General features: G+C 41.3%; 1 protein-coding gene across 1 annotated transcript in view; it reads right to left on the bottom strand.

Annotated features, from left to right (window-relative positions):
* sntg2 (syntrophin, gamma 2) overlaps positions 1-24,622 on the bottom strand; it is a 403,287-nt gene that overhangs the window by 77,165 nt on the left and 301,500 nt on the right. Inside the window, exons 13-14 of the mRNA XM_070884354.1 lie at positions 13,066-13,137; positions 10,076-10,285 (exon numbers count right to left, since the gene is read on the bottom strand). Of these exons, the coding sequence (XP_070740455.1) occupies positions 10,076-10,285; positions 13,066-13,137 (282 nt within the window). The remainder of the gene's footprint in view (positions 1-10,075; positions 10,286-13,065; positions 13,138-24,622) is intronic.

The following is a 24,622-nucleotide window of genomic DNA, read 5'->3' as shown; positions in this document are numbered from 1 at the left end:
ATCTTTGCGCCGCTGGAACGGCTTAATCTTTTCCTGCATTTCCACTGGGACACTGGACCAGCTCCCGTGAAGCACACAACTTTTGACTAGAGATAATAAGGGGTCCTGGCTTGTCCAGGTTTTGATCTGCCGGGCAGTGACGGATGATTGCTCACTCTCAAATGCTTCCATAACCATGGCTAGATCTGCGGGCAGCGCCATTTCCACCCCCGTGGTGGGCAATGGCAGCCTACTGAGAGCATCAGCGCAATTTTCTGTGCCTGGCCTGTGGCAGATGGCGTAGTTGTATGCGGACAATGTGAGCGCCCATATCTGGGTGTGGGCCGATGCGTTGATATTTATCCCTATACTCTCTGAAAAGAGGGATATAAGTGGCTTATGGTCAGTTTCCAATTCGAATTTTAGCCCAAACAGGTATTGATGGATTTTTTTTACCCCATAGTTAGCGGGTGATAGCGCTCGGACGTCGTCCCAGTTCCAGCGTATCTTTCCCAGCCAGCTCCTGCCGAGCAGCATGGGAGCATCACCCGGTACCACCCAGAGTGGTAGCTTGTGCACCGCTACATCGTAGGAGACCTTTACGGTAGCACTGCCGATAACAGGAATCAGTTCTTTTGTGTAAGTTCTTAGTTTCATGCGAACTGGAGTTAAGACTGGCCTTGAGGCCTTGTTGCACCACAACCTTTTGAAAGTCTTTTTGCCCATGATGGACTGGCTCGCACCTGTGTGCAGCTCCATTGACACCGGGAGTCCATTTAGTTCAATATTCAACATTATCGGGGGATATTCCGTGGTGAGTGTGTGCACCCCATGTACCTCTGCCTCCTCGGTCTGAGGCTCTGGTTCGTCATGATCCTCCATGGATCTGTCCTACTCTGCAAAATGATGGTGTGCAGGTTTAACAGGATTTTCAGCTCGACTGCACACTCGTTGGAGGTGTCCCATTGTTCCACAGCCCTTGCAAGCGTACCCTATGAATCAGCATGAATGGAAATGATGATCATCCCCACAGCGCCAACAAGGTGTTAACGGTCTTGCATTCATCACCCTTGATGGCGGACTCTGAGACATCTGTGGACGTGCAGCTGCAGGTACGTGTGACCTGCCCTGTACGTTACAATTCTAAAACAACATAAATTTGTTCACAGTATTTGTAGCAGCACTTTTGTGCTGAGAGATTTGCTTCGTATTGTCACTGGTGGCAATGAATACCTGGGCTATTGCTATGGCCTTACTCAAGATTGGGGTCTCTACAGTCAAAAGTTTGCGAAGTATGGTTTCATGGCCAATGTCAAGTACGAAAAAGTCTCTGAGCATGTGTTCCAAATGTCCTTCAAATTCTCAATGTCCTGCAAGGCGTCTTAGCTTGGTGACATACCACTTTCTGGCCTTCAGACCTTTTGTAGATGTAGAACCGGTACCGCGCCATCAGAACGCTTTCCTTCGGGTTCAAATGTTCTCGGACCAGTGTGCACAAATCATCATTTGATTTCTCCGTGGGTTTCGCTGGATGAGCAGATTTTTCATGAGGCCATATGTTGGTGCCCCACAGACGGTGAGGAGGATCGCCCTTCGTTTGGCAGCATTCTCTTCCCCATCTAGCTCATTGGCCACGAAGTATTGGTCGAGTCGCTCCACGAAAGTTTCCCAATCATCTCCCTCCGAGAATTTCTCCAGAATGCCCACTGTTCTCCACATCTTTGGGTTCACTATCTGTATCTCGTCACCAGTTGTTATGTATAGTGAAAGAGTCAGACTGAACACTGTGAGCTCAAAGTAAATTATGACCGTAGTCTTTTATTGCAGGTCTCCAGAGTGCCTCTCCAACCTGTGAGGTCTCCTTAAATACCAGTGCTCCAAGGGATTATGGAATCCCTTGGGACTCCAGGGGATGAGCCCTCTGGTGGCTGTACAGAGTAAATACAAGTTCACATATATAACATAGAAATATAGAAACATAGAAAATAGATGCAGGATTAGGCCATTCGACCCTTCGAGCCTGCACCGCCATTCAATAAGATCATGGCTGATCATTCCTTCACTACCCCTTTCCTGCTTTCTCTCCATACCCCTTGATCCCCTTAACCGTAAGGGCCATATCTAACCCCCTCTTGAATATATCCAGTGAACTGGCATCAACAACTCTCTGCGGCAGGGAATTCCACAGGTTAACAACTCTCTGAGTGAAGAAGTTTCTCCTCATCTCAGTCCTAAATGGCTTACCCCTTATCCTAAGACTATGTCCCCTGGTTCTGGACTTCCCAAACACCAGGAACATTCTTCCTGCATCTAACCTGTCCAGTCCCGTCAGAATCTTATACATTTCTATGAGAACCCCTCTCATCATTCTAAACTCCAGTGAATAAAGGCCCAGTTGATCCAGTCTCTCCTTATATGACAGCCCAGCCATCCCTGGAATCAGTCTGGTGAACCTTCGCTGCACTCCCTCAATAGCAAGAACGTCCTTCCTCAGACTAAGAGAGCAAAACTGAACACAATATTCCAGGTGAGGCCTCACTAAGGCCCTGTACAGCTGCATTAAGACCTCCGTGCTTCTATATTCAAATCCCCTAGCTATGAAGGCCAACATACCATTTGCCTTCTTTACCGCCTGCTGCACCTCCCCTTTTCCTAGTCTGCCGCCGTTCAGATAATATTCTGCCTTCATGTTTTTGCCCCCAAAATTGATAACCTCACATTTATCCACATTATACTGCATCTGTCATGTATTTGCCCACTCACCTAACCTGTCCAAGTCACCCTGCAGCCTCTTAGCATCCTCCTCACAGCTCACACCGCCACCCAAGTCATCCATAAACTTGGAGATATTACACTCTATTCCTTCATCTGAATCATTAATGTCTATTGTAAAGAGCTGGGGTCCCAGCACTGAGCTCTATGGCACTCCACTAGTCACTGCCTGCCATTCTGAAAAGGACCCGTTTATCCCCACTCTCTGCTTCCTGTCTGCCAACCAGATCCCTATCCACATCAGTATATTACCCCCAATACCATGTGCTTTGATTTTGAACACCAATTTCTTGTGTGGGACCTTGTCAAAAGCCTTTTGAAAGTCCAAATACACCACATCCACTGGTTCTCCCTTGTCCACTCTGCTAGTTACAAGAAGGGTTTGAGAGATTATGATGAGAAGACAGGTGGATAGGGTGAGAAGGCAGGTAGGATTGATCTATCAGTAAACGACAGACTTGTTGAGACCTATTGGATTTTTTCTGTTTCTAAAAATTCTTACAAGAGAAGCGCCTAATGATTTTCTTACCTTCACTACATGATAACTACTTACAACAGGTTATAAAATTAAAAGTTGGTGTTATTATTGTAAGTTAGTTATAATCTGATCTGAGGATTGTGGCATCTTGTAAAAATTCAATTTTCATTTTTACAAAGGCAGAATTTACAGTTGGTGATATGAGTGGAGAAATGCACAACACACTTGTGTGACATTACTCTGTAAATTACTCTGTGACATTACTCTGTCATACAAGTGTGTTGTGCATTTCTCTGCTCATATCACCAACTGTAAATTCTACCTTTGTGAAAATGAACTCATTTATTTTAACCAGTTAAACTATCAGAAAGCGAATGGCAGAACAGGCTCGAGAGGCTGAATGACCTACTCATGTTCGTATGTCACATGGGAACATCAAGTGCTCATCTCCTAATATTGGTAACAGTAATCTCCAGACTGTTGTATTTGAACTAGAACAAAGGTAAAACCAATGTCTGATCTTTGTTCTGATGATAGGTTCGCTCAAAACATTAAAATGTCTGTTTTCTTTACAGATGCTAACAGACCTCCTGCGTACTTCAAGAATTTTCTGTTTTTATTTCTGATCTCTCAATTAGATAGTTCCCATAGCCGGCAGCCACTTGAGAGATAATCGGCTGATAATTATATGGCACATTAAAACAATTATTAAATTAGTTCATGTTGAATGAACTACATGCATTAACCTCCCACAATTGCAATATGCATGGGAAAGAAAAACAAATACTGACAACCAGACCCAGTTTTTTATCACAGATAAAGTCCCAAAAGAATGAACACTGGAAGTAGAGAAAAATTGCGACATGCGCCATTCCACATCAATGCCACGGGCAATTTCTGTTCTTAATTGAACTAATTTATTACACTGGTACATGACATGTTGAGACAGAACATGATTTGCAGTTAATGTGGTCTATGAATCATGATCTCGTAGCTGAATGCAAAATTAGATACGCGAGTGGGGAAAGCACAGTCTATAAGTTATGTCTGATGATAGGTTCGCTCAAAACATTAAAATGTCTGTTCTCTTTGAGGATGTAACGAACAGGGTGGATAAAGGGGAACCAGTGGATGTAATGTATTTGGACTTCCAGAAGGCATTTGACAAAGTACCATATAAAAGGTTACTTCACAAGATAAAAGTTCACGGGGTTGGGGGTAATATATTAGAATGGATAGAGGATTGACTAACTAACAGAAAACAGAGAGTCGGGATAAACGGGTCATTCTCTGGTTGGCAACCAGTAACTAGTGAGGTGCCGCAGGGGTCAGTGCTGGGACCCCAACTATTTACAATCTATATTAACGACTTGGAAGAAGGGACTGAGTGTAACGTAGCCAAGTTTGCTGATGATGCAATGATGGGAGGAAAAGCAATGTTGAGTAGGACACAAAAAATCTGCAAAAGGGCATAGACAGGCTAAGTGAGTGGGCAAAAATTTGGCCGATGGAGTATAATGTTGGAAAGTGTGAGATCATGCACTTTGGCAGAAAAAAAATCAAAAAGCAAGTTATTATTTAAATGGAGAAAGATTGCAAAGTGCCGCAGTACAGCGGAACCTGGGGGTACTTGTGCATGAAACACAAAAGGATAGTATGCAGGTACAGCAAGTGATCAGGAAGGCCAATGGTATCTTGGCCTTTATTGCAAAGTGGATGGAGTATAAAAGCAGGGAAGTCTTGCTACAGCTATATAAGGTATTGGTGAGACCACACCTGGAATACTGCGTGTAGTTTTGGTTTCCATATTTACGAAAGGATATACTTGCTTTGGAGGCAGTTCAGAGAAGGTTCACTAGGTTGATTCCGGAGATGAGGGGGTTGACTTATGAGGAAAGGTTGAGTAGGTTGGGCCTCTACTCATTGGAATTCAGAAGAATGAGAGGTGATCTTATCGAAACATATAAGATTATGAGGGAGCTTGACAAGGTGGATGCAGAGAGGATGCTTCCACTGATGGGTGAGACTAGAACTAGAGGGCATGATCTTAGAATAAGGGGTCGCCCATTTAAAACAAAGATGAGGAGAAATTTCTTCTCTCAGAGAGTCGTAAATCTGTGGAATTCGCTGCCTCAGAGAGCTGTGGAAGCTGGGACATTGAATAAATTTAAGACAGAAATAGACAGTTTCTTAAACGATAAGGGGATAAGGGGTTATGGGGAGCGGGCGGGGAAGTGGAGCTGAGTCCATGATCAGATCAGCCATGATCTTATTGAATGGCGGAGCAGGCTTGAGGGGCCATATGGCCTCCTCCTGTTCCTATTTCTTATGTTCTTATGTGCGTGCTTTGTGAAGCTTCTTCCAAATAATCAACTTTGATCAGTGTAAACAGTGAGTAACTAGTAATTCCAAAGCTTGGTCTTATGTAAGTATATGGATTGAATAATGCAAATCATGGCATTTTATTTGGCTGCAAAACTTGTGCTACACTTTCATTGTTCCTCAGCATTTATTCTCATCTGTTTCCGAGTAGCACATTAACATTGAATTTAAAAATGTCCATCTTTCAAAAGTATGTAGACAAACTTTCATTTTCATCAGTTTAGTGCTGATGCTAAAAGTTTAATGGGGAGAAATTCGAGGTGTTTGCGCCTACCATATAGCACTCCTGGGGGTGTTAACGACTCTTCACCTGGCCATGGCACCGCTATCGCCTCTCGCAAAATTCCGTGGGAGTTTAGCAGCGGTAGTAACCGATAGCGCCCTGCTCCTACCGGTAGCAGCCTGTTCCGCTGCGCCGGCAATGACGATGTCATCACTGTGTGCAGTGACCCGTTTTCACCCCGGAGTGAAAATTCAGTAGCGCTCCCTGACGCTGCCATGGACGATACCCGCGACAGCTTCACGGGGCATATACTGAGCTGCAGGCTGCTCACGGGATGATAATTAAAAGGGAGGTGGGGAATGAAAAACAAATGGCCTTCTTACTCGATCTTGCAACCCAGCACTCCGCTTGTGTGCCGAGCTGCTACCACGGCACCCTGCTCCCTGGTGGTCCAGGGATGGCCCTGTTTCCCGCCCACAGACTCGGCAGTTTGGCCCTCCCTTTTAATAAAGGGGAGGGCCCTGTCTACAAGCCAGCGCTATGCATCCCACCACATAGCGCTGTGAACTTCACGGAAGCTTTGCGCCCGCTCCTGTCCCACTGAGCAAGTGGAGTGCAATATCTCGGGGGCGGAAAGCTAAATATAGGTCGCAGTGCTGGACTTCTGCACCTGGTGCAGGAACTCTCACCTCAAGCTGTTACTTCCCCCAAATGGGGCACTATACAATTTCACGGTCTGAGGATGTTTATTTTACCATAACTTTAGCATTGGTGTGAAGTGCTTTAGGCATGCAGTTATATGGGTAAACTTCAAGGCTGTGCTACTGCTATGACATCATATACAGCTGGCATGTATTAGAAAATCTGGGCGGCATGCTTGTGATTTACAGATGTGCATTAGTTGAATGTAAGCCATGCTGATAGCTCAGGGCCTTGCAAAATTTAGCCAACAGTGTAAATACAGCCAGGATCGGGTGTCAGTGTCTAACTCAACACCAGAGTGAAGCAGAGCCTGGAGGAGGAAGTCTCACTCTGCCTTGCTTCGGAGTTAGTTTGGGCCTACACACCCTACGTATACTGCATGAATCTAGTATTAGTGTGAAACCAAAACTGCTTCACACCAGTGCTAAACTTATAAACTAAATGTTCCTGTGAAGTGCCATGGGATGTTTTACTCCATTAAAGGTGCTATACAAATGTAAGTTGTTGTTGCTGTTATCATATAACTGCATCCTTATACAATACAATTGGACAAAAATATATTCAAGAGAATGAAACAGAACTACGCACCATAAGACGGATATTTTAATTTGAATGTTCTTCCACTGTGCTTTTAGCATTGCCACCACTGCCCTGTTGCAGGAGAATTGAGGGCGAATGAGCACACTAATATCAAAAGCTAAAGAGGCTATTACCTCTCAATGTTACTGCAGGGTAAGAATATATGGAAATGGATCAGCAATTTTAAGGACTCCCATTCAGTCAAGGCCCTGATGCTGCCTATTTATTATGTGGTTGGGTAGACATGGAAGTGGCAGCATGGTATCAGTGCTCCAGTGTTAGGCAGGGGTACATGTAGCAATAGCAAAAATAAAACGGACACACAGACAAAAGAGCCATTTTTGACAAGAAAGCAAACTGCTTTCAATTTAGAAATTCTCGTTACAAAATGCACTCTATTTTAATGCTTTTCATTTTCAACCTCATATCGCTCTTTCAGAAAGTACTTTTGGCCAGAGATTTATACAAAAGATGAATTACATTAATAAATCTGTGTGCAGGCTTCTGCTTAATGCTGTTTGTACAGCTTTAGGAGTACTTCCCTAAGAAATGACGAATAATAACAGAAAGGGCTAGTCGCATTATGATCAGTGCTTAAAATAAAGAAAGAAATCAGAAAAAAACAAGACTATTTGCTGCAGTAATGGCACTTACTGTGCAGAAATCCAATTAGATATTTTTCTGTACCACTAAATAAAGTCAATGCCACACTTCCTGTCACTAATATTATTTATTAGAGATGAGATGGGAACATATGCTGCATGTTCTAATTGTTCTTTTCCCGAGCAAAATCTTTAAAAAAACAGTAACAATGGACGACTAGAAAAGCAGCTTCAGAGCTTCTAATCTCTCTTCATAATCTTTGCTTACTCTCCACCTGTGCAACACCAAAGTGTGATATTGCTGATGTTCACTCTGCATCCACAGTGATGGGAAAATAAATCTGTTGCTGATTGTTATCTTTTATTGCACAGTATGGCACTATGCGGTGAATGTGCCAGCAAGGAAGATCAGAGTTTACAAAAAAAGGGCAGGAAATCTTTTTCTAAGGTTTAGTTTTTGTTAACGTAGGCAGAGTCAACATGTTTTTTTATGAAAGGGAAATCATGTTTGACAAATCTGTTAGAGTTTTTTGAGGATGTAACTTGCAGGGTAGATAAAGGGGAACAGTAGATGTAATATATTTGGATCTTCAAAAGGCATTCGATAAGGTGCCACATAAAAGGTTGTTACACAAAATAAGGGCTCATTGGGTTGGGGGTTATATATTAGTATGGACAGAAAACAAAGAAAAGGAATAATGGGTCATTTTCAGGTTGGTAGGGTACCATAAGTGTCAGTGTTGGGGCCTCAACTATTTACAATATTTATTGATGACTTAGATGAAGGGACTGAATGTAATGTATCCAAGTTTCCTGATGATATAAAGCTAGGTGGAAAAATAAGCTATGAGGAGATCACAAAGGGATATAGACAGCTGATCTAAGTGGGTATAAAGGTGGCAGATGAAGTATAATGTGGGGAAATGTGAGGTTATTTACTTTGGTATGAAGAATAGAAAAACAGAATATTTTTTAAATGGTGAAAAACTATTAAATGTTGGTATTCTGAGGGATCTGGGGGTCCTTGTACATGAAACGCAGAAAGTTAACATGCAGGTGCAGTAAGCAATCAGGAAGGCAAATGAGATGTTGGCCTTTATTGCAAAGGGGTTGGAGGACATGAATAAGGGAGTCGCTGCAATTGTACAGGGCTTTGATGAGACCACACCTAACGGTCTCCTTATCTGAGGAAGGATACACTTGCCTTAGAGGGGGTGCAACAAAGGTTCACTAGATTTATTCCTGGGATGAGAGGGTTGTTCTATGAAGAGAGATTGAGTAGACTAGGCCTATACTCTCTGGAGTTTAGAAGAATGAGAAGTGATCTCATTGAAACATAAAAGATTCTGAGAGGGCTTGACAGGGTAGGTGCTGAGAGGCTGTAACTAGAACTAGGGAGCATAGTCTCAGGATAAGGGGTTGGTCATTTAGGACTAAGATGAGGAGACATTTCTTCACTCAGAGGGTGGTGAATCTTTGGAACTCTCTGCCCCAGAAAGCTGTGGAGGCTCAGTTGTCGAGTATAGTCAACTTATGGAGATTGAGCTAGAAAGTACAGTTGAAGTCGAAGATCAGCCATGATCTTATTGAATGAGGGAGCAGGTTCGAGGGGAGGTATGGCCTACTCCTGCTCCTAATTCTTATGTTCTAATTTTCTTATGTACCAGGACTAGGTCTGTAAAAACACAAGCATATGGCAGAACTCCAGTTTCTCTTTGTACTGATCCTTTTTGTATAAAAAGCACTGTGTTCATTAGCAGATAATCCTATATGTATTCCGCACACATTGGGAGATAAACATAATGGATAGATTTAGTGCAAGGTGGGAAGTCCAGCAAAGGATTCAGAATGAATGAGCTGCTTTATGTTTCCGTGTCTGGACTCACTAGAGTTATTCTAAATTCTGCATGTCATGTAGTTGAGAAAAATACATTTAAATAATTTAATTATTTGAAACAAAGATTTTGATATCTAAGATTAAGTGAATAGAAGATACATTTTGTCATTTGTAGTTTATTAATACAGAATGATCGAATTTCAATGAAAAATCACCTTTGTGAAATTATTTCTCTGTTAGAATAATAGAAACAATGATATGCATATGTATGTTGTTGCATACAAAATTATTTCCCGCAAAAAAGTACTGTCAGTATTTCTGTAGCTTGACAATTAAATACAGATCTTCTTGCAAATTGTTTTACAAATTGATATTGTGCACACATCACAATAAAAGACTATAGATTTCATAAAGTGTCTATTCGCACCTCATTTGAAACTTGAGCCAAAACACAAATACTTATGGTTTTGTCACAATATACATATTAACCATATACAAAGAGTTCATCCTGTTCTACTTACCCCTGTTCTCTGCACTTCCATAAAAACAGCTCTCTGGAAAGTTTTCTCCCATACTGCAAGCTCGCTCCCCATCTCTACGCAGAAATAATGGTTCTCGCCTTGACCCGCCAGGACACTGAAACCATACAGCCTCTGGTTTTGAAGCTCGCAGTCCTGATGAAGACCTAAATATAAGTTTGCTTGTAGCCAGCATTCATCAGCAAGCCAGAGCTGTAAAATATTCTGCAGTAGATTATCTTCGAGCCATTTAATCTTATAGGCAGATAATGCTGTATAAAGCATTTTAATTAGCCATTGCTGATACTCACAGATTATGGGGCAAATATAATTTTAAGAAAATTTTAGCACGATAAAGTATTCTAGAAGTGAACTGTTTCAAGCAGATGCTTTTCTTTTAAAGCACAATTGACATGACTCAACATTTATTCTGTATATTTGGAAAAATAAATATTTTAAGATGGGAAATTAAAGGTACTGCCACAGTGCACAAATGTAATTTGTCCATCAAGACCCATTATATTATAAATTAATTTATTGAATTTCAAGAATAGACAGATTCAGCTAACTGTCTTGAGTGGTCTGCTATTCATTAATGCAGAATCAAATGTCAGTTTTACTGGAAGAAAAAGGCTGTCGCTCACATTAAATCTTGCAGAATTATCTAAGGAAAGAATCAAATATCCAAAAGCACTGTGAATGTCATACATAAAATAGAAATTAAATCCAACCAAATGTTACTAGTAAAATTTGGTACAGAAGTGATGAAACGTAGATTTGACCTTCAACATGCAAATATTTGTTGTGAAATTTAAGAAAACACCCATTGTGTTGTCCATCCAGACGAACTGATTTTTTTTAAATTACCAATTTTGAGATTCTTTGCTTCATAGGGTATTGCAAAACAATTCAAAATGAGGATTGGAAAGAAAATAATACTGGCCGGGACTTTCCGCTAGGTTGCCTTGGATTGTTCCGCACGAGTCGGCCAAACCACCGCAAAAGATTGAGAAATTTAAAGCGCAAATAACTTCCAGCGCAAATTGAGTTTCCGCGATCTGTTGCGCTAGTTTAAAACACATCATGCTAGAAACCAGCCCCACCTACAAAACTGTCCACGCCCAATAGAATTAATCACCATGACAATTCTGTTGATTGTGCTCATTTACGGACCTTCGAGGAGGCTCTTAAAATTAAATTGTTTTTTGTAGGTGCAAGGCCACTCATAGGCACCTTTCAAAAGCTTTTAATTATTAAAAAAAGTATTTAATTCACGAAGAAACTGACTACTCTACACCAATGAAACTAGTAAATGGTTCGCTTTAGTTTTTTTTTAAAGTAATTTTCAGTTATTTAAGATCAGGTAACTCCTACGTAGATTATCTGATTAAAAATGCTTATTTTCCATGATAAACCCATTTTCAGCTGTTTTAATAAAACTGCAAGTTTCCACTTTTAAATATATCAAGGAATATTTTTTAATACAAAAATTCTTTAAAAAGTATTATATTTTAAACGCCGCCTGATTGCGCTGGATCATGGAAGATTTTACACTTGGTGAGTTTAAGCAGAACCTTGAGCAAAAAATTCAATTCGTAAACTAGCATAATTTTGAGCACAATTTGCATCCGGATTCCCACTTTTGCCCAAAATGGAAACTCTAACCCAGTTTATATATCTAATTTGAATTAGCCACATTATTAATAATCCTCACAAAAATTATTTACAAACTACTGCAATTGTGATTTCATTGGCTATATTTACATATTCAGTTCAAACTACAACAGATCCTACATCAAATATATTTGGAAATATAATTTAGAAATACTGGTCTATCTCCCATGGCATCACACACAAGGGTCAAGGCCAAATGTGTTCTTCAGGTGAAAGGGTTTTTGGAGGGCTGAGAATAAGTGAGCAGAGCATATGGAAATAATTTAATCCTGAGTTTATAGTCATGCTTTTGAGCCTTATTGTTATAAAATGAGTTGATCTGATATTATTGTTTATAGTTCAATAACAAAACTAAGGTAATTTGAGAAGCAGAGTTGGTTGAACCATAAATGTTTCTCCAAATTATCAGCTGATGAGCTGGGAAATGCAAAATTGATGCCCTATAGCACCACCATTTGGTGGGAAGATGTCATTAAGCATAAAACGTTTACATTGGTCGTTCCAATTATACATGTGAACATAGGAATTGATAATGGGAAAAAGGTGGGACAACTGGAACTGAGGTTTGCAGATTTAAGCTTTTTAATATATTATAAATATATGCAGCACATCTTAAATTAGATTGGTATCATATCTTCTATCTTCAGTGGTCAAACGATGCCAGAGATCTGACTCACATACTTGAACCTGCCTCTACTCTTTCGTTAAAAGTCATCAAAAGACTTGAGCAAAATAGCACAAAAATTTCTTTATCACGTTGCAGTCTTGGTTCTAAAATGGAAAAAGTACAGTGCCAATTGAGCTAAATGTGTAAATATTCTATTTGAAATCACAATTACAGAGATAGAAGCTTCATTATTCAGTGCACCTAATATTATCACTTCACAAGGCCAATTTGAACACAGCCTTTTAGCCCATTTGATCACATCCTCATAAAATTGTAACCCTGTCATCTTCCAATGACAGTTTTCAGTGCCCACCTAAACAAGTAAGCAATTTAAAATCTCATTGACAGGATGGCACCTCCAAAAATGTAACACTGCATCAGTGCTGCACTGGAGTGCAGACCTAGATAATTGAACCCACTTCCTTCTGACTCAAAATTGAGAATACAACAACTGAGATAAGCTGCGACTCTACATGACCATGACGGGATGAAAACCTGCACCCTTCTGATTTTAATATTGCTTTCCTTCTACCTAACATATGCCGTGTGGACCACAGATATCTCATGTATGAGTTTGAGCCTACTGTGTTCATTGGTCTGCACTTCTGCCTGAATAGCTTCATTTCGTATCATGGCACACAGAGACAGTTACCTTGTGAACTTTACAAAGAATCTCACAGAGGTTATAGATTTTTTCCGCCCATAACCAATCACGAATGCTGACCTGCGAAAGCCAAAAACAAACTGTTAAAAATAATAATAATCTTGTATACAATATTCTAGTTTAGTTATTATTGTAAAACAAGTTAGCGTTATACAGTTAAAAAGTTGACTTCTTGAAGACAGCTTGCCATAGCCATCATTGATCATCTGGGATACATTTGATCACAATTGGGTTTTTGGGCTCAGATTAATTATTCACATTTTATAGCACCTCAGCCACCATGTAACACTCTTACTTCAATATCCTTGATCTGTGAAAAGGATGTCACTGCACAACTGCAAACAGGATCGGAGAAAAATAAGTGAGGCTGAAAAGATCCTAATGTGCTAACAGCCATACCCACCCTTCAATTTAACAATAGTGGTGATGTATTGAGTTGTGAGTACTGCAGCAGGTAAAGGATCATTCATCCAGCACTTCAGTATCCCTTGATGCTACAAACAGTTCAATTGCAGCTGGCATTGAGATGTCGCTGGAGAAGAGTAGGACTTTAGAAGTATTCAAACTAGAGAAGTCAGTATTATAAAGGTGTGATTTTGTGATTCCATTAGTTCAATTTGAACCATCCTACATAACCCTGTTAACAGCAGGGGAATAGAACAACACCAAGTGAAGTGCAAGTGAACTTTCTTCCAGTTCATTTGACTCACTGGTAATCGACCTTTATTCTTTCAATATTAACAGGCCCAAGCTCATCCTTGAGAAAATTAGAAAATAAAAATAAATAAAGAGAATTAATCCGACAAAAGATATGATACATTTGAATTCCCTTTGGTATTATAAGGTATTTAACATCAGGCACCATTCATCTAATTTGGAAAGTTTTTGATGGAGTCTTAAAGGGTTTAGAGTGTTAAAAGATGGTTTAGAATCATACAATCATACAGCCATTTGGCCCATTGTGCCTGTGCCAGCTCTCTGAAAGTGCTGCCCAATTAGTCCCACTTCCTGCTCTTTCCCCATAGCCCTGCAAACGTTTCCATTTTAAATATATATCCAATTCCATTTGGAAAGTTACCATTGAATCGGATTCCACCACCCTTTCAGGCAGTGCATTCCGTATCATTACAACTCGTTGAGTAAAAACACTTCTGCTCATTTCCGCCCCGGCTTTTTTGCCAATTATCTTAAATGTTTAAGAATGCACAATCAGTTGGTTTCAGGAAGGTTAAGCGGTTTTAAATCTAAGTAGAAATCGAGAATGAAACATGTATGTCAGCAGTTGATTCCATAGCCTAAGTTCAAAGAACTAAAATACAGTTTACAACCAATAATGAAAGGTCAGTACGTGTAAGGTTAGCAGAGTTGCGGATTGGAAAGCCGCAAATGTAATGCCCCTATTTAAAAAAGGAGGCAGAAAGTAAGTTGGAAATTATAGACCAGTTAGCCTAACATCTGTCGTTGGGAAAATGCTGGAGTATATTATTAAGGAAGCAGTAGCAGGACATTTGGAAAAGCATAATTCAATCAAGCAGTCAGCATGGCTTATGAAAGAGAAATCATGTTTGACAAATTTGCTGGAGTTCTTTGAGGATGCAAAGAGCAGGGTGGATAAGGGGAAACCAGGGGATGTGGTGTATTTTGACTTGCAGAAGGCATGCGATAAGGTGCCACATAAAAGGTTACTGCACAAGATAAAAGTACATGGGGTTGGGGGTAATATATTAGCATGGATAGAGAATTGGCTAACTGACAGAAAACAGAGAGTCGGGAGAAATGGGTCATTTTCCAGTTGGCAAATAGTAACTAGTGGGATGCCGCAGCTGGGGCCTCAACTATTTACAATCTATATTAATGACTTGGATGAAGGGACCGAGTGTAATGTAGCCAAGTTTGTGGATGATACAAAGATGGGTAGGAAAGCAAATTGTGAGGAGGACACAAAAAATCTGCAAAGGGATTATAGACAGGCTAAGTGAGTGGGCAAAAATTTGGCAGATGGAGTATAATGTGGGAAAATGTGAGGTTATCCACCTTGGCAGAAATAATAGAAAAGCAAAATATGATTTAAATGGAGAAAAATTGCAAAGTGCTGCAGTACAAAGGGACCTGGGGGTCCTTGTGCATGAGACACAAAAAGTGAGTATGTAGGTACAGCAAGTAATCAGGAAGGCAAATGGAATGTTGGCCTTTATTGCAAGGGGGATAGAGTATAAAAGCAGAGAAGTCCTACTTCAACTGTACAGGATATTGGTGAAGCCACACCTAGAGTACTGCGTACAGTTTTGGTCTCCGTTTTTAAGGAAGAATATATTTGTATTGGAGGTTGTTCAGAGAAGATTCACTAGGTTGATTCCAGAGATGAGGGGGTTGACTTATGAGGATAGGTTGAGTAGGTTGGGCCTATACATATTGGAGTTCAGAAGAATGAGAGGTGATCTTATTGAAACTTATAAGATAATGAGGGGACTCGACAAGGTAATGCAGAGAGGATATTTCCACTCATAGAGAAAACTAAAACTAGGGAACATAGTCTCAGAATAAGGGGCTGCCCATTTAAAACTGAGATGAGGAGGAATTTCTTCTCAGAGGGTTGTAAATCTATGGAATTCTCTACCCCAGAGAGCTGTGGAGGCTGGGTCATTGATTATATTTAAGGCGGAGATAGAGTTTTTTTTGAGCGATATGGGAATAAAGGGTTATGGGGGAAAGGGCAGGGAAGTGGAGCTGAGTCCATGATCAGATCAGCCATGAACTTATTAAATGGCGGAGCATGCTCGAGGGGCCAGGTGACCTACTCCTGCTCCTATTTCTTATGTTCTTAGGTAGTTTGGAAGAGAAGACAATAACCAATACATGATGTCTTGCCAGTGTCATCCACAACCCGTGAATATATATAAAGTAAAATTCTTGTAATGGTAATAATTGCATTGACATAGTCCACTAAAGTAGTATTGATACTACATCTCAGCTTCTACGACAGTCTTTGATGTCTCCAGCAAGAAAGAGTTAAGTTGTACTTCATTTGGTGTTATTCTGTGTATCCAGCTATTGACTGGGTTACATAGGATTGTTCAAAGCGAAATCATTTTGACTTCATATATGAAACCGTAAAAATAAAAGATAAATACTGATCCAATTTCTATTGTATATATTGGTAAAATGGGGGAAGATTTGTCTGATATCTTTCAATTAATATAGGCCGCAGATATTGGAATTTTCTGATGTAATATTCCCCACATATTATGGGATTTGCATTCACAATTCCTCCAAAGAACTGGCTTTGCTTTAGATCCTCTTGGTTCTTGGGTGGCGATGCTTTAACTTAAAAAGCACTGCAATTAGTTTAATTATCCCACAAAATGACAGTGGAACAGCTTGATCAATATTGGGAAAATTAAAACTAATTGCTTACTGGATCAATACACGTGTCATGTGGCTCAGTACAAGGTCTGTCGCTGCAAGTCAGCCACAGCATCTGCAAAGCAGTAATTAAGAAACTATGGACGTTTTTTCTCTAACTACATCCTTTTAGAAGTAATTCCTTTTGTTTCATTTAATTTAAACTTGATCTTTTCTCTAAGTGTATTTTAATCATAGAGTGCAGAATGTATTGATAAAGTTACATTATTATGTTGTTCTCTGAACACTTACCGAACAATAACCTAAACCTGCCAGACCCTGGTAGTGACTCCGAAGCACATGCAGTAGTCACAATTTATCCGTAACTAAAATTTTTCTATGTCTATTTCAAAAATTCCAGTTATACTACGCTACTGTTCCTGAGATTCGTCGCTATAGCATTCTAATGCGGGCTGCATCTGATGTCCACCCCAGGAGAGAGGTTCCTGGATCTTCGCTCCCCACCATGGTTATATTTTACTGTTAGGAGCATTAATTTACTTATAATGTTAAAAAGATTCAACGGTAAGAGGCCAAAAATTAAACCTGCCGTCTGTACCCAGTGTAAGTGCCAGAATGCGCCTGCCTATGACTTCTACTGTTGACCCTGCCAAAGCATGGAAAGTTAGGAGGATTAAACCGGGTGGGCGCTCACGCCAGTAGGAGTGCATTTTGGGGTCCACCAGAGGGTGGAGGCCACAACATGTAGCAGAGGGTGCTAGGTCTAAGGGCTGAGGCTATCCCCCCCTCCTACTTATTCACAAAGAAGTGCTATGTCATCTCATTGTCATCTTTATAAGCAGGGCAGGAAATTGGTAAAACTTTCTACATCTTCAGTCCTGGGTGGCCTGGGCCCCGAAGTGAGGCTATTTTGGCCAGATGGTGTGCCACTATGCCTCCTCTAACTCAACATGCTCCCATCTGCTCCGAACAAGCTCCTGTGGATCCAGGTCCCTGCCGAGGTCAAGGCCCGACTGCTCCACTCCAGATTGACATATTCTGCTGGAAGAGGTACAAATCTTTAGCCCTAGCTAGAATTCCTGGTGACCAGGTGATCCATCGGAGGGCTTAAGCCCTAATGGATGAAAAATCATGTGGGCTGCAAATTGGGCATAATAATCTCACCTCCCAAATTCTTAATGTGTGTTATCATCATGCAAGGCTCAACGTGGATGCCCTAACTTGTAAAATTCACCTCAGAGCTCAGAGAATACTTCCTTATCACTGCTTTTTTTTAATCATTCTGCAGCTTTGCAATAATTCACATTCATTAAATCTGCCCAAAATGATTGAAAAGAGTAAAAATTCATTTAAACTCTTTTAAGAACCAAATATGTTTCACAAATAAATGGGCTATGGGGCAAGTAGAAGGGAGTGGGACTAATTGGACAGCTCTTGCCAAGAGCTGGCATAGGCTGAATGGGCTGAATGGCCGCCTTCTGTGCTGCAAGATTCTATAATTTTATGAAATATAGCTTAGGGACAAATGCTTTATGCAAAATCACTCATATCATGACCATTACAACTCACTGTCTCTGTGTGTCAGCTTTCTAGGGCCAAAATTTGGCCCATTCGTTGTGTTGGTGCACTCACCAGAGATACGCCAACTTCATAGGCTGAAAATGGCGCCAAAATATCTCCCCAGATTCTGGCTGCTCTGTTGATTCTCCTGGGGCTTGGTGTGGCGTGGATTGGGGGTGGAGCTAGGGCCCTGCGCATGAAAGAGTGCTGGCAGTGCTGCGCATGCGCATTGGAGCGTTCGCGCATGCGCAGTAGTGAATAATATTGGCAGTCGGCCAGTTCCCTATGCCCTCCCACCCAGTCGTCCCACCCACACCTATCCCCAACCAAGTGGCCTCCTGCACCAGCTGGCAGGCCGGCCCGCTGTCTATTGATTCCTGCAGCCAGCCAGCCTGTGTCTTCTGCGAGCCCAGACCAGCCTGCCTGTGTCTTCTGCGAGCATGTGGCCAGTTCCCTGTGCTCTCCCACCCAGTCGTCCCACCCACACCTATCCCCAACCGAGTGGCCTCTTGCACCGGCCGCCCCGCTGACTTCCCGGGCCGAGTTAGGAAGGTAGAACTTAAGTTTTATTTTTTATTTCTTCTTGATGGTTTTTATGCTTCTTGAATGTTGTTGTGCTTTGTTTAGTGCTTTGTAAGGCCATCTCCACTTCCCTTCCTGCCCCTATCTCTGGCTACCTCGCTGATTTTTTAATTCTCTGCAAGGGTTTTCTGGACGGCCACAAGTGGCCACATACGCTGGCCTAAGTTAGTTTGGATCAACTATTAGCTATCCAAAGTGGCTTAAATGGCCAAAACGGGTGTAGGTGGCTGGTAACGCCCTCTTTTTTGAAAAAAACGAAACTAAACTAAAAGAATCCTAACTAACTCACTTACACTGGTGCAAATTGAATGTGCAAAATGGGGATTTTTAAGATATTCCACAAAAATCAAGTTGCTCCAAAAAAAACAGAGCAACTCCTGGGCAATTTTGGGCCCAATGTTGCAGGTGCCAGTTAGCAGTTCATTTCACATAAATCACTGATCCTGGACATGCATAACTTCTACTTATATATTGCACACTTTGAGTCCGAAAATTTTTTTTTAAATTGCTAAACTTATGGTGGAAACTGTGATTAGGAGAATAGTTTCTTCTCCCAATATACTGTATTTCACTTATTTCTGGATTATATTTTTGCTATTTATGATTCCAATCTAAATATTTAAATTGCATTTTGACCACAGTAAATAGTCCTTTTATTCTTGTATGGAAAAGAGGATACAATTACACACTCTGTACATCATTAATGCCATTGTGCTGCTGGTCATATCTTGTTTATATTTAACAATTTTAATAGATGACATTAAATTATGTAAAATTCAATAAAAATAGAAATACTTGATCAATGTTTTATGGGTAAATTTTAAAGGGTATTAATGGTCAGAATCTTTCATTTTGTATTGATTTACAGCAGCAAACCTATAATTGCTATCCTGCTGAATGCGCTTCCATGTTACATTTTAAGGGCTTTACACAGATGTTTCTCTTGTGCTCAGTGTCAAGGATCACTCCAGTAAGTGAGCACTCACTCCCCATGGACCAAAGCGTGACCTACTGTGCCCAATATTTGGTACTGTAGCATTGCATAATGATCAAACAGAAACCTTTGTCCGTGTATTTAATTACTCGATTTTAGACAGTGATTGAACACTCTATCATGCCTTGCTTTATGCTATGAACTGGTTAATTGAAAGTGACAAATAAATAAACAATAGACAATGTAGAAGCTTGTACTATTTTTACAGACTTCCTCCTCAGGTTAAAAATAACAAAATGGTGCAACGCTTCATTAACTCTAGTGATGGTATTAAACCTGGACTAGTATCCATACTGTGACTCCTACATGTGAAGATGGCCCATGGAGCTCCAGGAGACCATCTCCACACGAGTGTCCCTTTGACCTCACGGATTAGCGGGTGATTGACAGATAACGGTCATACACATATGAATGCAAATCCACAGAAGGAAAGTTTTCCTAAAGGCTGATTATCAGGAACCACTTTCATCAATGCTGATGGCATAACAATTAAACCTACTGAGGCTGACTTGGCTGAACCTTCACAGGGTAATCTGAGTAAAGAAGGCTACAGTTAGCACATCAACATACAAAGCATCCCATCGCATTGCAGCCAGTTGCTGAGTTTCCCGTTGTTTTCATAATTCAGCTGGATTAGCAGTTGCACTAAGATATTTGTTCCAGCCACCCCACCCAAATTGACACTAAAAAAAAGGACTTTTATTAATCAAAGTCTGATAACGCCCACCTCCCCCACTTTTTTCACACAATTCCACTTTGATTCTATCCTCCTATAACCAATTATCCAATTTAGAATTACCTTTCCAGAGTTGACAAACTGTTAAAAGTTTCCATAGGTTATATATGCAGCATGGCAGTGATATTCACTACATTAGACACTAGCCACATGTGATTAATTGAGGATTCAAATGCTAATTGCATTTTTGATTAATAAATAAAAAATGAGTAATAGACACTGTCATTTGACATGTGATCTCAATACTCATATTCCCACAGCATATGCATGTGTATTTTCATATTTTTATGCATTTGTTGGTAAAATGGTAAGATGAAAAGTAGAGTGTGCGTGTGAGTGGTTCTTGATTGTTGTGTGCACTTCCTTGGTTACTGCTTATTGATTAGCTACTAAATTGGCGTGTAACACTACAGCACCACAGAAACACTAATATGCATAGAGACCCTCGGGAAGTTTCACTATGTTAAAGACGCTATATAAATGCAAGTTATTGGCGTTGCTGTACAGAGAGGAATTGTCACCATGGTCAGTTTGACCAATTGGTATAATCTCTCCAGACCAGCAGAAAGCAAGGTCAACTAATAGTGAGCAATTCCAACAAGGTAGTCATGGCAAAGGACAAACAGCATCCAACCATGCTCAGGGTGCACGGGCGGGTCTGGTGCACCTCATTATGTGAGTCAACATTCTCAGCAATCACCCTGAGGAAGTGCTGAGCCCAATAAATTCATGCCACAGTTCCAAACTTTGGTGAAAGAGAAAGACTGCAAAGTTTTGGACCACATGGGTGATAGATGTTTGTTAAGTAACTAAACTCGTGAAGTACATTTACTTGTATTGTGTGCAAGGCATTTTCTACTAAAATTAATGCTTTTAGCCAAAGCAGTGTCACCGTAGTCATGCTTTTGACTAATCATCAATTTCTATTGAACAACACTATAGTAGGGAAGCAAGTCAATGCACATCTTAGCGTTTTAAGAAATGTTGCTAGCGTGTTGGAACAGTGGGAGAGAAATTCCCCAATGCCCGATTAGGGGCAGTAACCTGCTCGGGGGTGGGATTTCCTGCGCCTGGCGCGAAAGTCCAGTCCCGGCTGCAAAATTGCCCTTAACGTCCCACAGAGGCAGTGGAGCGCAATCTCGCTCTTGGGGCGGGTCCAATGGTGCTACAGGGACGCAATCGGCAGCGCTACAGGGATGCTCCACGTAGAGCTGGCATGTTTCAACGGCCAGCCCGGCACTCAAGACGGAGTGCCGGGCTATACAATGGTGGCCCGGATCACGCAACAGAGGAAGTCATCGGGCTGACCCGTGAATTGGCCAAAAAGTTAAGATGGCAGCGTGGGGCACTCGCAACCTCCCCTTTAACTTCCACCCGGTGAGCGGATGTCAGCCCGATTTGCGACCTGCAGGGCAATATCCGCTGCAGGGCAGAAAAGGGTCGGTGCATGGCGCTAAGTGGTCACCACTCATGGAGATGCCGTCAAAAGTATTTCACGCCCCGTTAGTGCCCCCCCTCCCCCGCCCCGGAGGCTCTAACGGGCATCGGAAAAAGGGGCAATTTCAAACCCAGTGGACTTGGCGATCCCTCTTTTTTTCATTACACTAATAGCATGTCTGCCCCATTATCTGTGGTGATGAAGCGAGAGGATGGAACCTATTTCTCTAATAAGGAATCAAGTTATTTGAGAACATTTACAATATTAAGTCATTCGCTGCCTCTAAAACAATCAACCAAGCTGAAGAAAAAAAAACCCCAGCTCTGAAACGCAGGAGGTTGAATCAAAGTTCCCCAAACCAGTTGTCAAGGAAATGCCTGCTCTACATTGCTAGAAAATGGATCTGCTGTCCCCAGGTGCTTTTGAGGAAGAGGCAATTATCAAGCCATTTTGTGTGGAATCACTCTCCTTCAGGCACCAGCTGGAATGAAATACCAAATCTGCAACAGATGAGGAACCCATAGAAAAATGTATTCTTCACAACAGACATTATTCACGGTATTAGGGGCCATGTCATCACCTACCCTGGTTCATTGAACTCTAGCTCTTTTACTATTTATTAATGGAGGAAATAACTTTACATGATAGCAAGAAGTGATGGCTGCAACTTTCTTTTATCTTTAAGGTGATTAGGTTTACATAAGATTCTAGTGGAGAGTTGATATGAGGATGATGATTTATTATATGCTTGGAGACAGCAAGAGGTGGGTATTTAGTTACTTTCATCCTCAAAGTTAATCCACACGAGCATTAAAATTCTGAACAGCCCTTCAATGAGAAATCAAAGGTATTGAATTAGCTCAGATGTCATTGAGTAACTTTTCACTATTTGAGAAGAAAGATTACTTGCCATTTTCTATTCCATTGTCTTGGTATTTAACTTTAGCTATATTTAGAGATAATTTGTGTGTGTTGAAGGAAGGGGCGGCTCCCATTCTGCTAGGAAGAAGGTAATGATTTATTCACTATCTCATGTCATTGTATTTCCAAAATGGTGAAGTTAATATGCAGCAGCATCCTGCAGTCAAAACTTCTAATTGCTATCTTGCTTTATTCGCTTTCCTGTTACATTTTTAATGGCTTTACACAGATGTTTCTGTTCTGCTCAGTGTCGAGGATTCCACAGTAAGTGAGCTCTCAATCCTCAGGAACCAAAGTGTGAACTAATGTGCCTAATATTTGGTTTTGCAGCATTGCATAATGATCAAACAGGAACCCTTGTCCTTGTATTTAACTTACTACATATGACACGCGATGTACTAGGAATTTAGATAGAGGAAGATTAAACACTCTATCGTGCCTAGGTTTATGCTATAATTATTTGGGTTGGAGTGCCACTTAACAAGTTTTGGTGAGCTGTTGAGGGCCGCCCACCAACATTCCCCCGAAGGCACGTGGCCACACACTAATCGCGCGGTCCCGCGCAGGCCGCTCCCCTGCTCTTGCCACTTAAAGACATACTGCGCATAAGCGCGGTTGCACAGTGGCCGGCCGCGCAGCAAATTTAAAGGGACCGCACGTGAAAAAATATTAGAGGGACCACTGCATAAACATAAACATTGCATAAACATAAACATTGCATAAACATAAATTCAGATAGGAGTCAGATGCTATCTTACCTACACAATATGTATTCGATACTGCTTAGGAATGAATCAAAGATAAAAGTTGAAATGTTATGGTATCTTCTGGTCTCTATAAACCAGTGCTGTGAAATAGAACTGTACCCTCTTTAGAGCCTGTGTCAGCATCAATTCCCCACCTCAGTCATCCTTCTGCCCCTCTGCAAAGATTACTAATTGGTGCCAGATGAATACTCTCCTGACTTCGTACTCTGGATACCGGGAGAGGAAAAATATAGCACCAGTCACTTTCTTCAGTAAAAGAGTTGTGGAGATGAGAAGCTTTGACGCCACTCTAAATTGGATAGGGTATATTTGAGTCCGCAATGCATTCTGGGTACGGACGTCCACCATTGCGGCCCAGAATCACGGATCGTTTTAAGATCAAGCCAGTGAGAATCGCTTTTGCAAATTATTAATGTAATGAAGTATTACTATGGCTTTGCCTTGGCTGCAGTTTGGGTGAAGTGAAAGTGGATAGACGAATGTGCGCCCGAGCTACAGCTCATGTTCTATTTCTGTCCCATCTAGTGGGCCGGATAGAAACATAGAAACATAGAAAATAGGTGCAGGAGTAGGCCATTCAGCCCTTCGAGCATGCACCGCCATTCAATGAGTTCATGGCTGAACATGCAACTTCAGTACCCCATTCCTGCTTTCTCGCCATACCCCTTGATCCCCCTAGTAGTAAGGACTTCATCTAACTCCTTTTTGAATATATTTAGTGAATTGGCCTCAACAACTTTCTGTGGTAGAGAATTCCACAGGTTCACCACTCTCTGGGTGAAGAAGTTTCTCCTCATCTCGGTCCTAAATGGCTTACCCCTTATCCTTAGACTGTGACCCCTGGTTCTGGACTTCCCCAACATTGGGAACATTCTTCCTGCATCTAACCTGTCTGAACCCATCAGAATTTTAAACGTTTCTATGAGGTCCCCTCTCATTCTTCTGAACTCCAGTGAATACAAGCCCAGTTGATCCAGTCTTTCTTGATAGGTCAGTCCCGCCATCCCGGGAATCAGTCTGGTGAACCTTCGCTGCGCTCCCTCAATAGCAAGAATGTCCTTCCTCAAGTTAGGAGACCAAAACTGTACACAATACTCCAGGTGTGGCCTCACCAAGGCCCTGTACAACTGTAGTAACACCTCCCTGCCCCTGTACTCAAATCCGCTCGCTATGAAGGCCAACAT

Source organism: Pristiophorus japonicus, chromosome 7 (assembly GCF_044704955.1).
Source record: "Pristiophorus japonicus isolate sPriJap1 chromosome 7, sPriJap1.hap1, whole genome shotgun sequence".
Taxonomy (NCBI): Eukaryota; Metazoa; Chordata; class Chondrichthyes; family Pristiophoridae; genus Pristiophorus; species Pristiophorus japonicus.
Note: the sequence above shows the minus strand (reverse complement) of the source record. Positions and strands in the feature narration are given on the sequence as shown.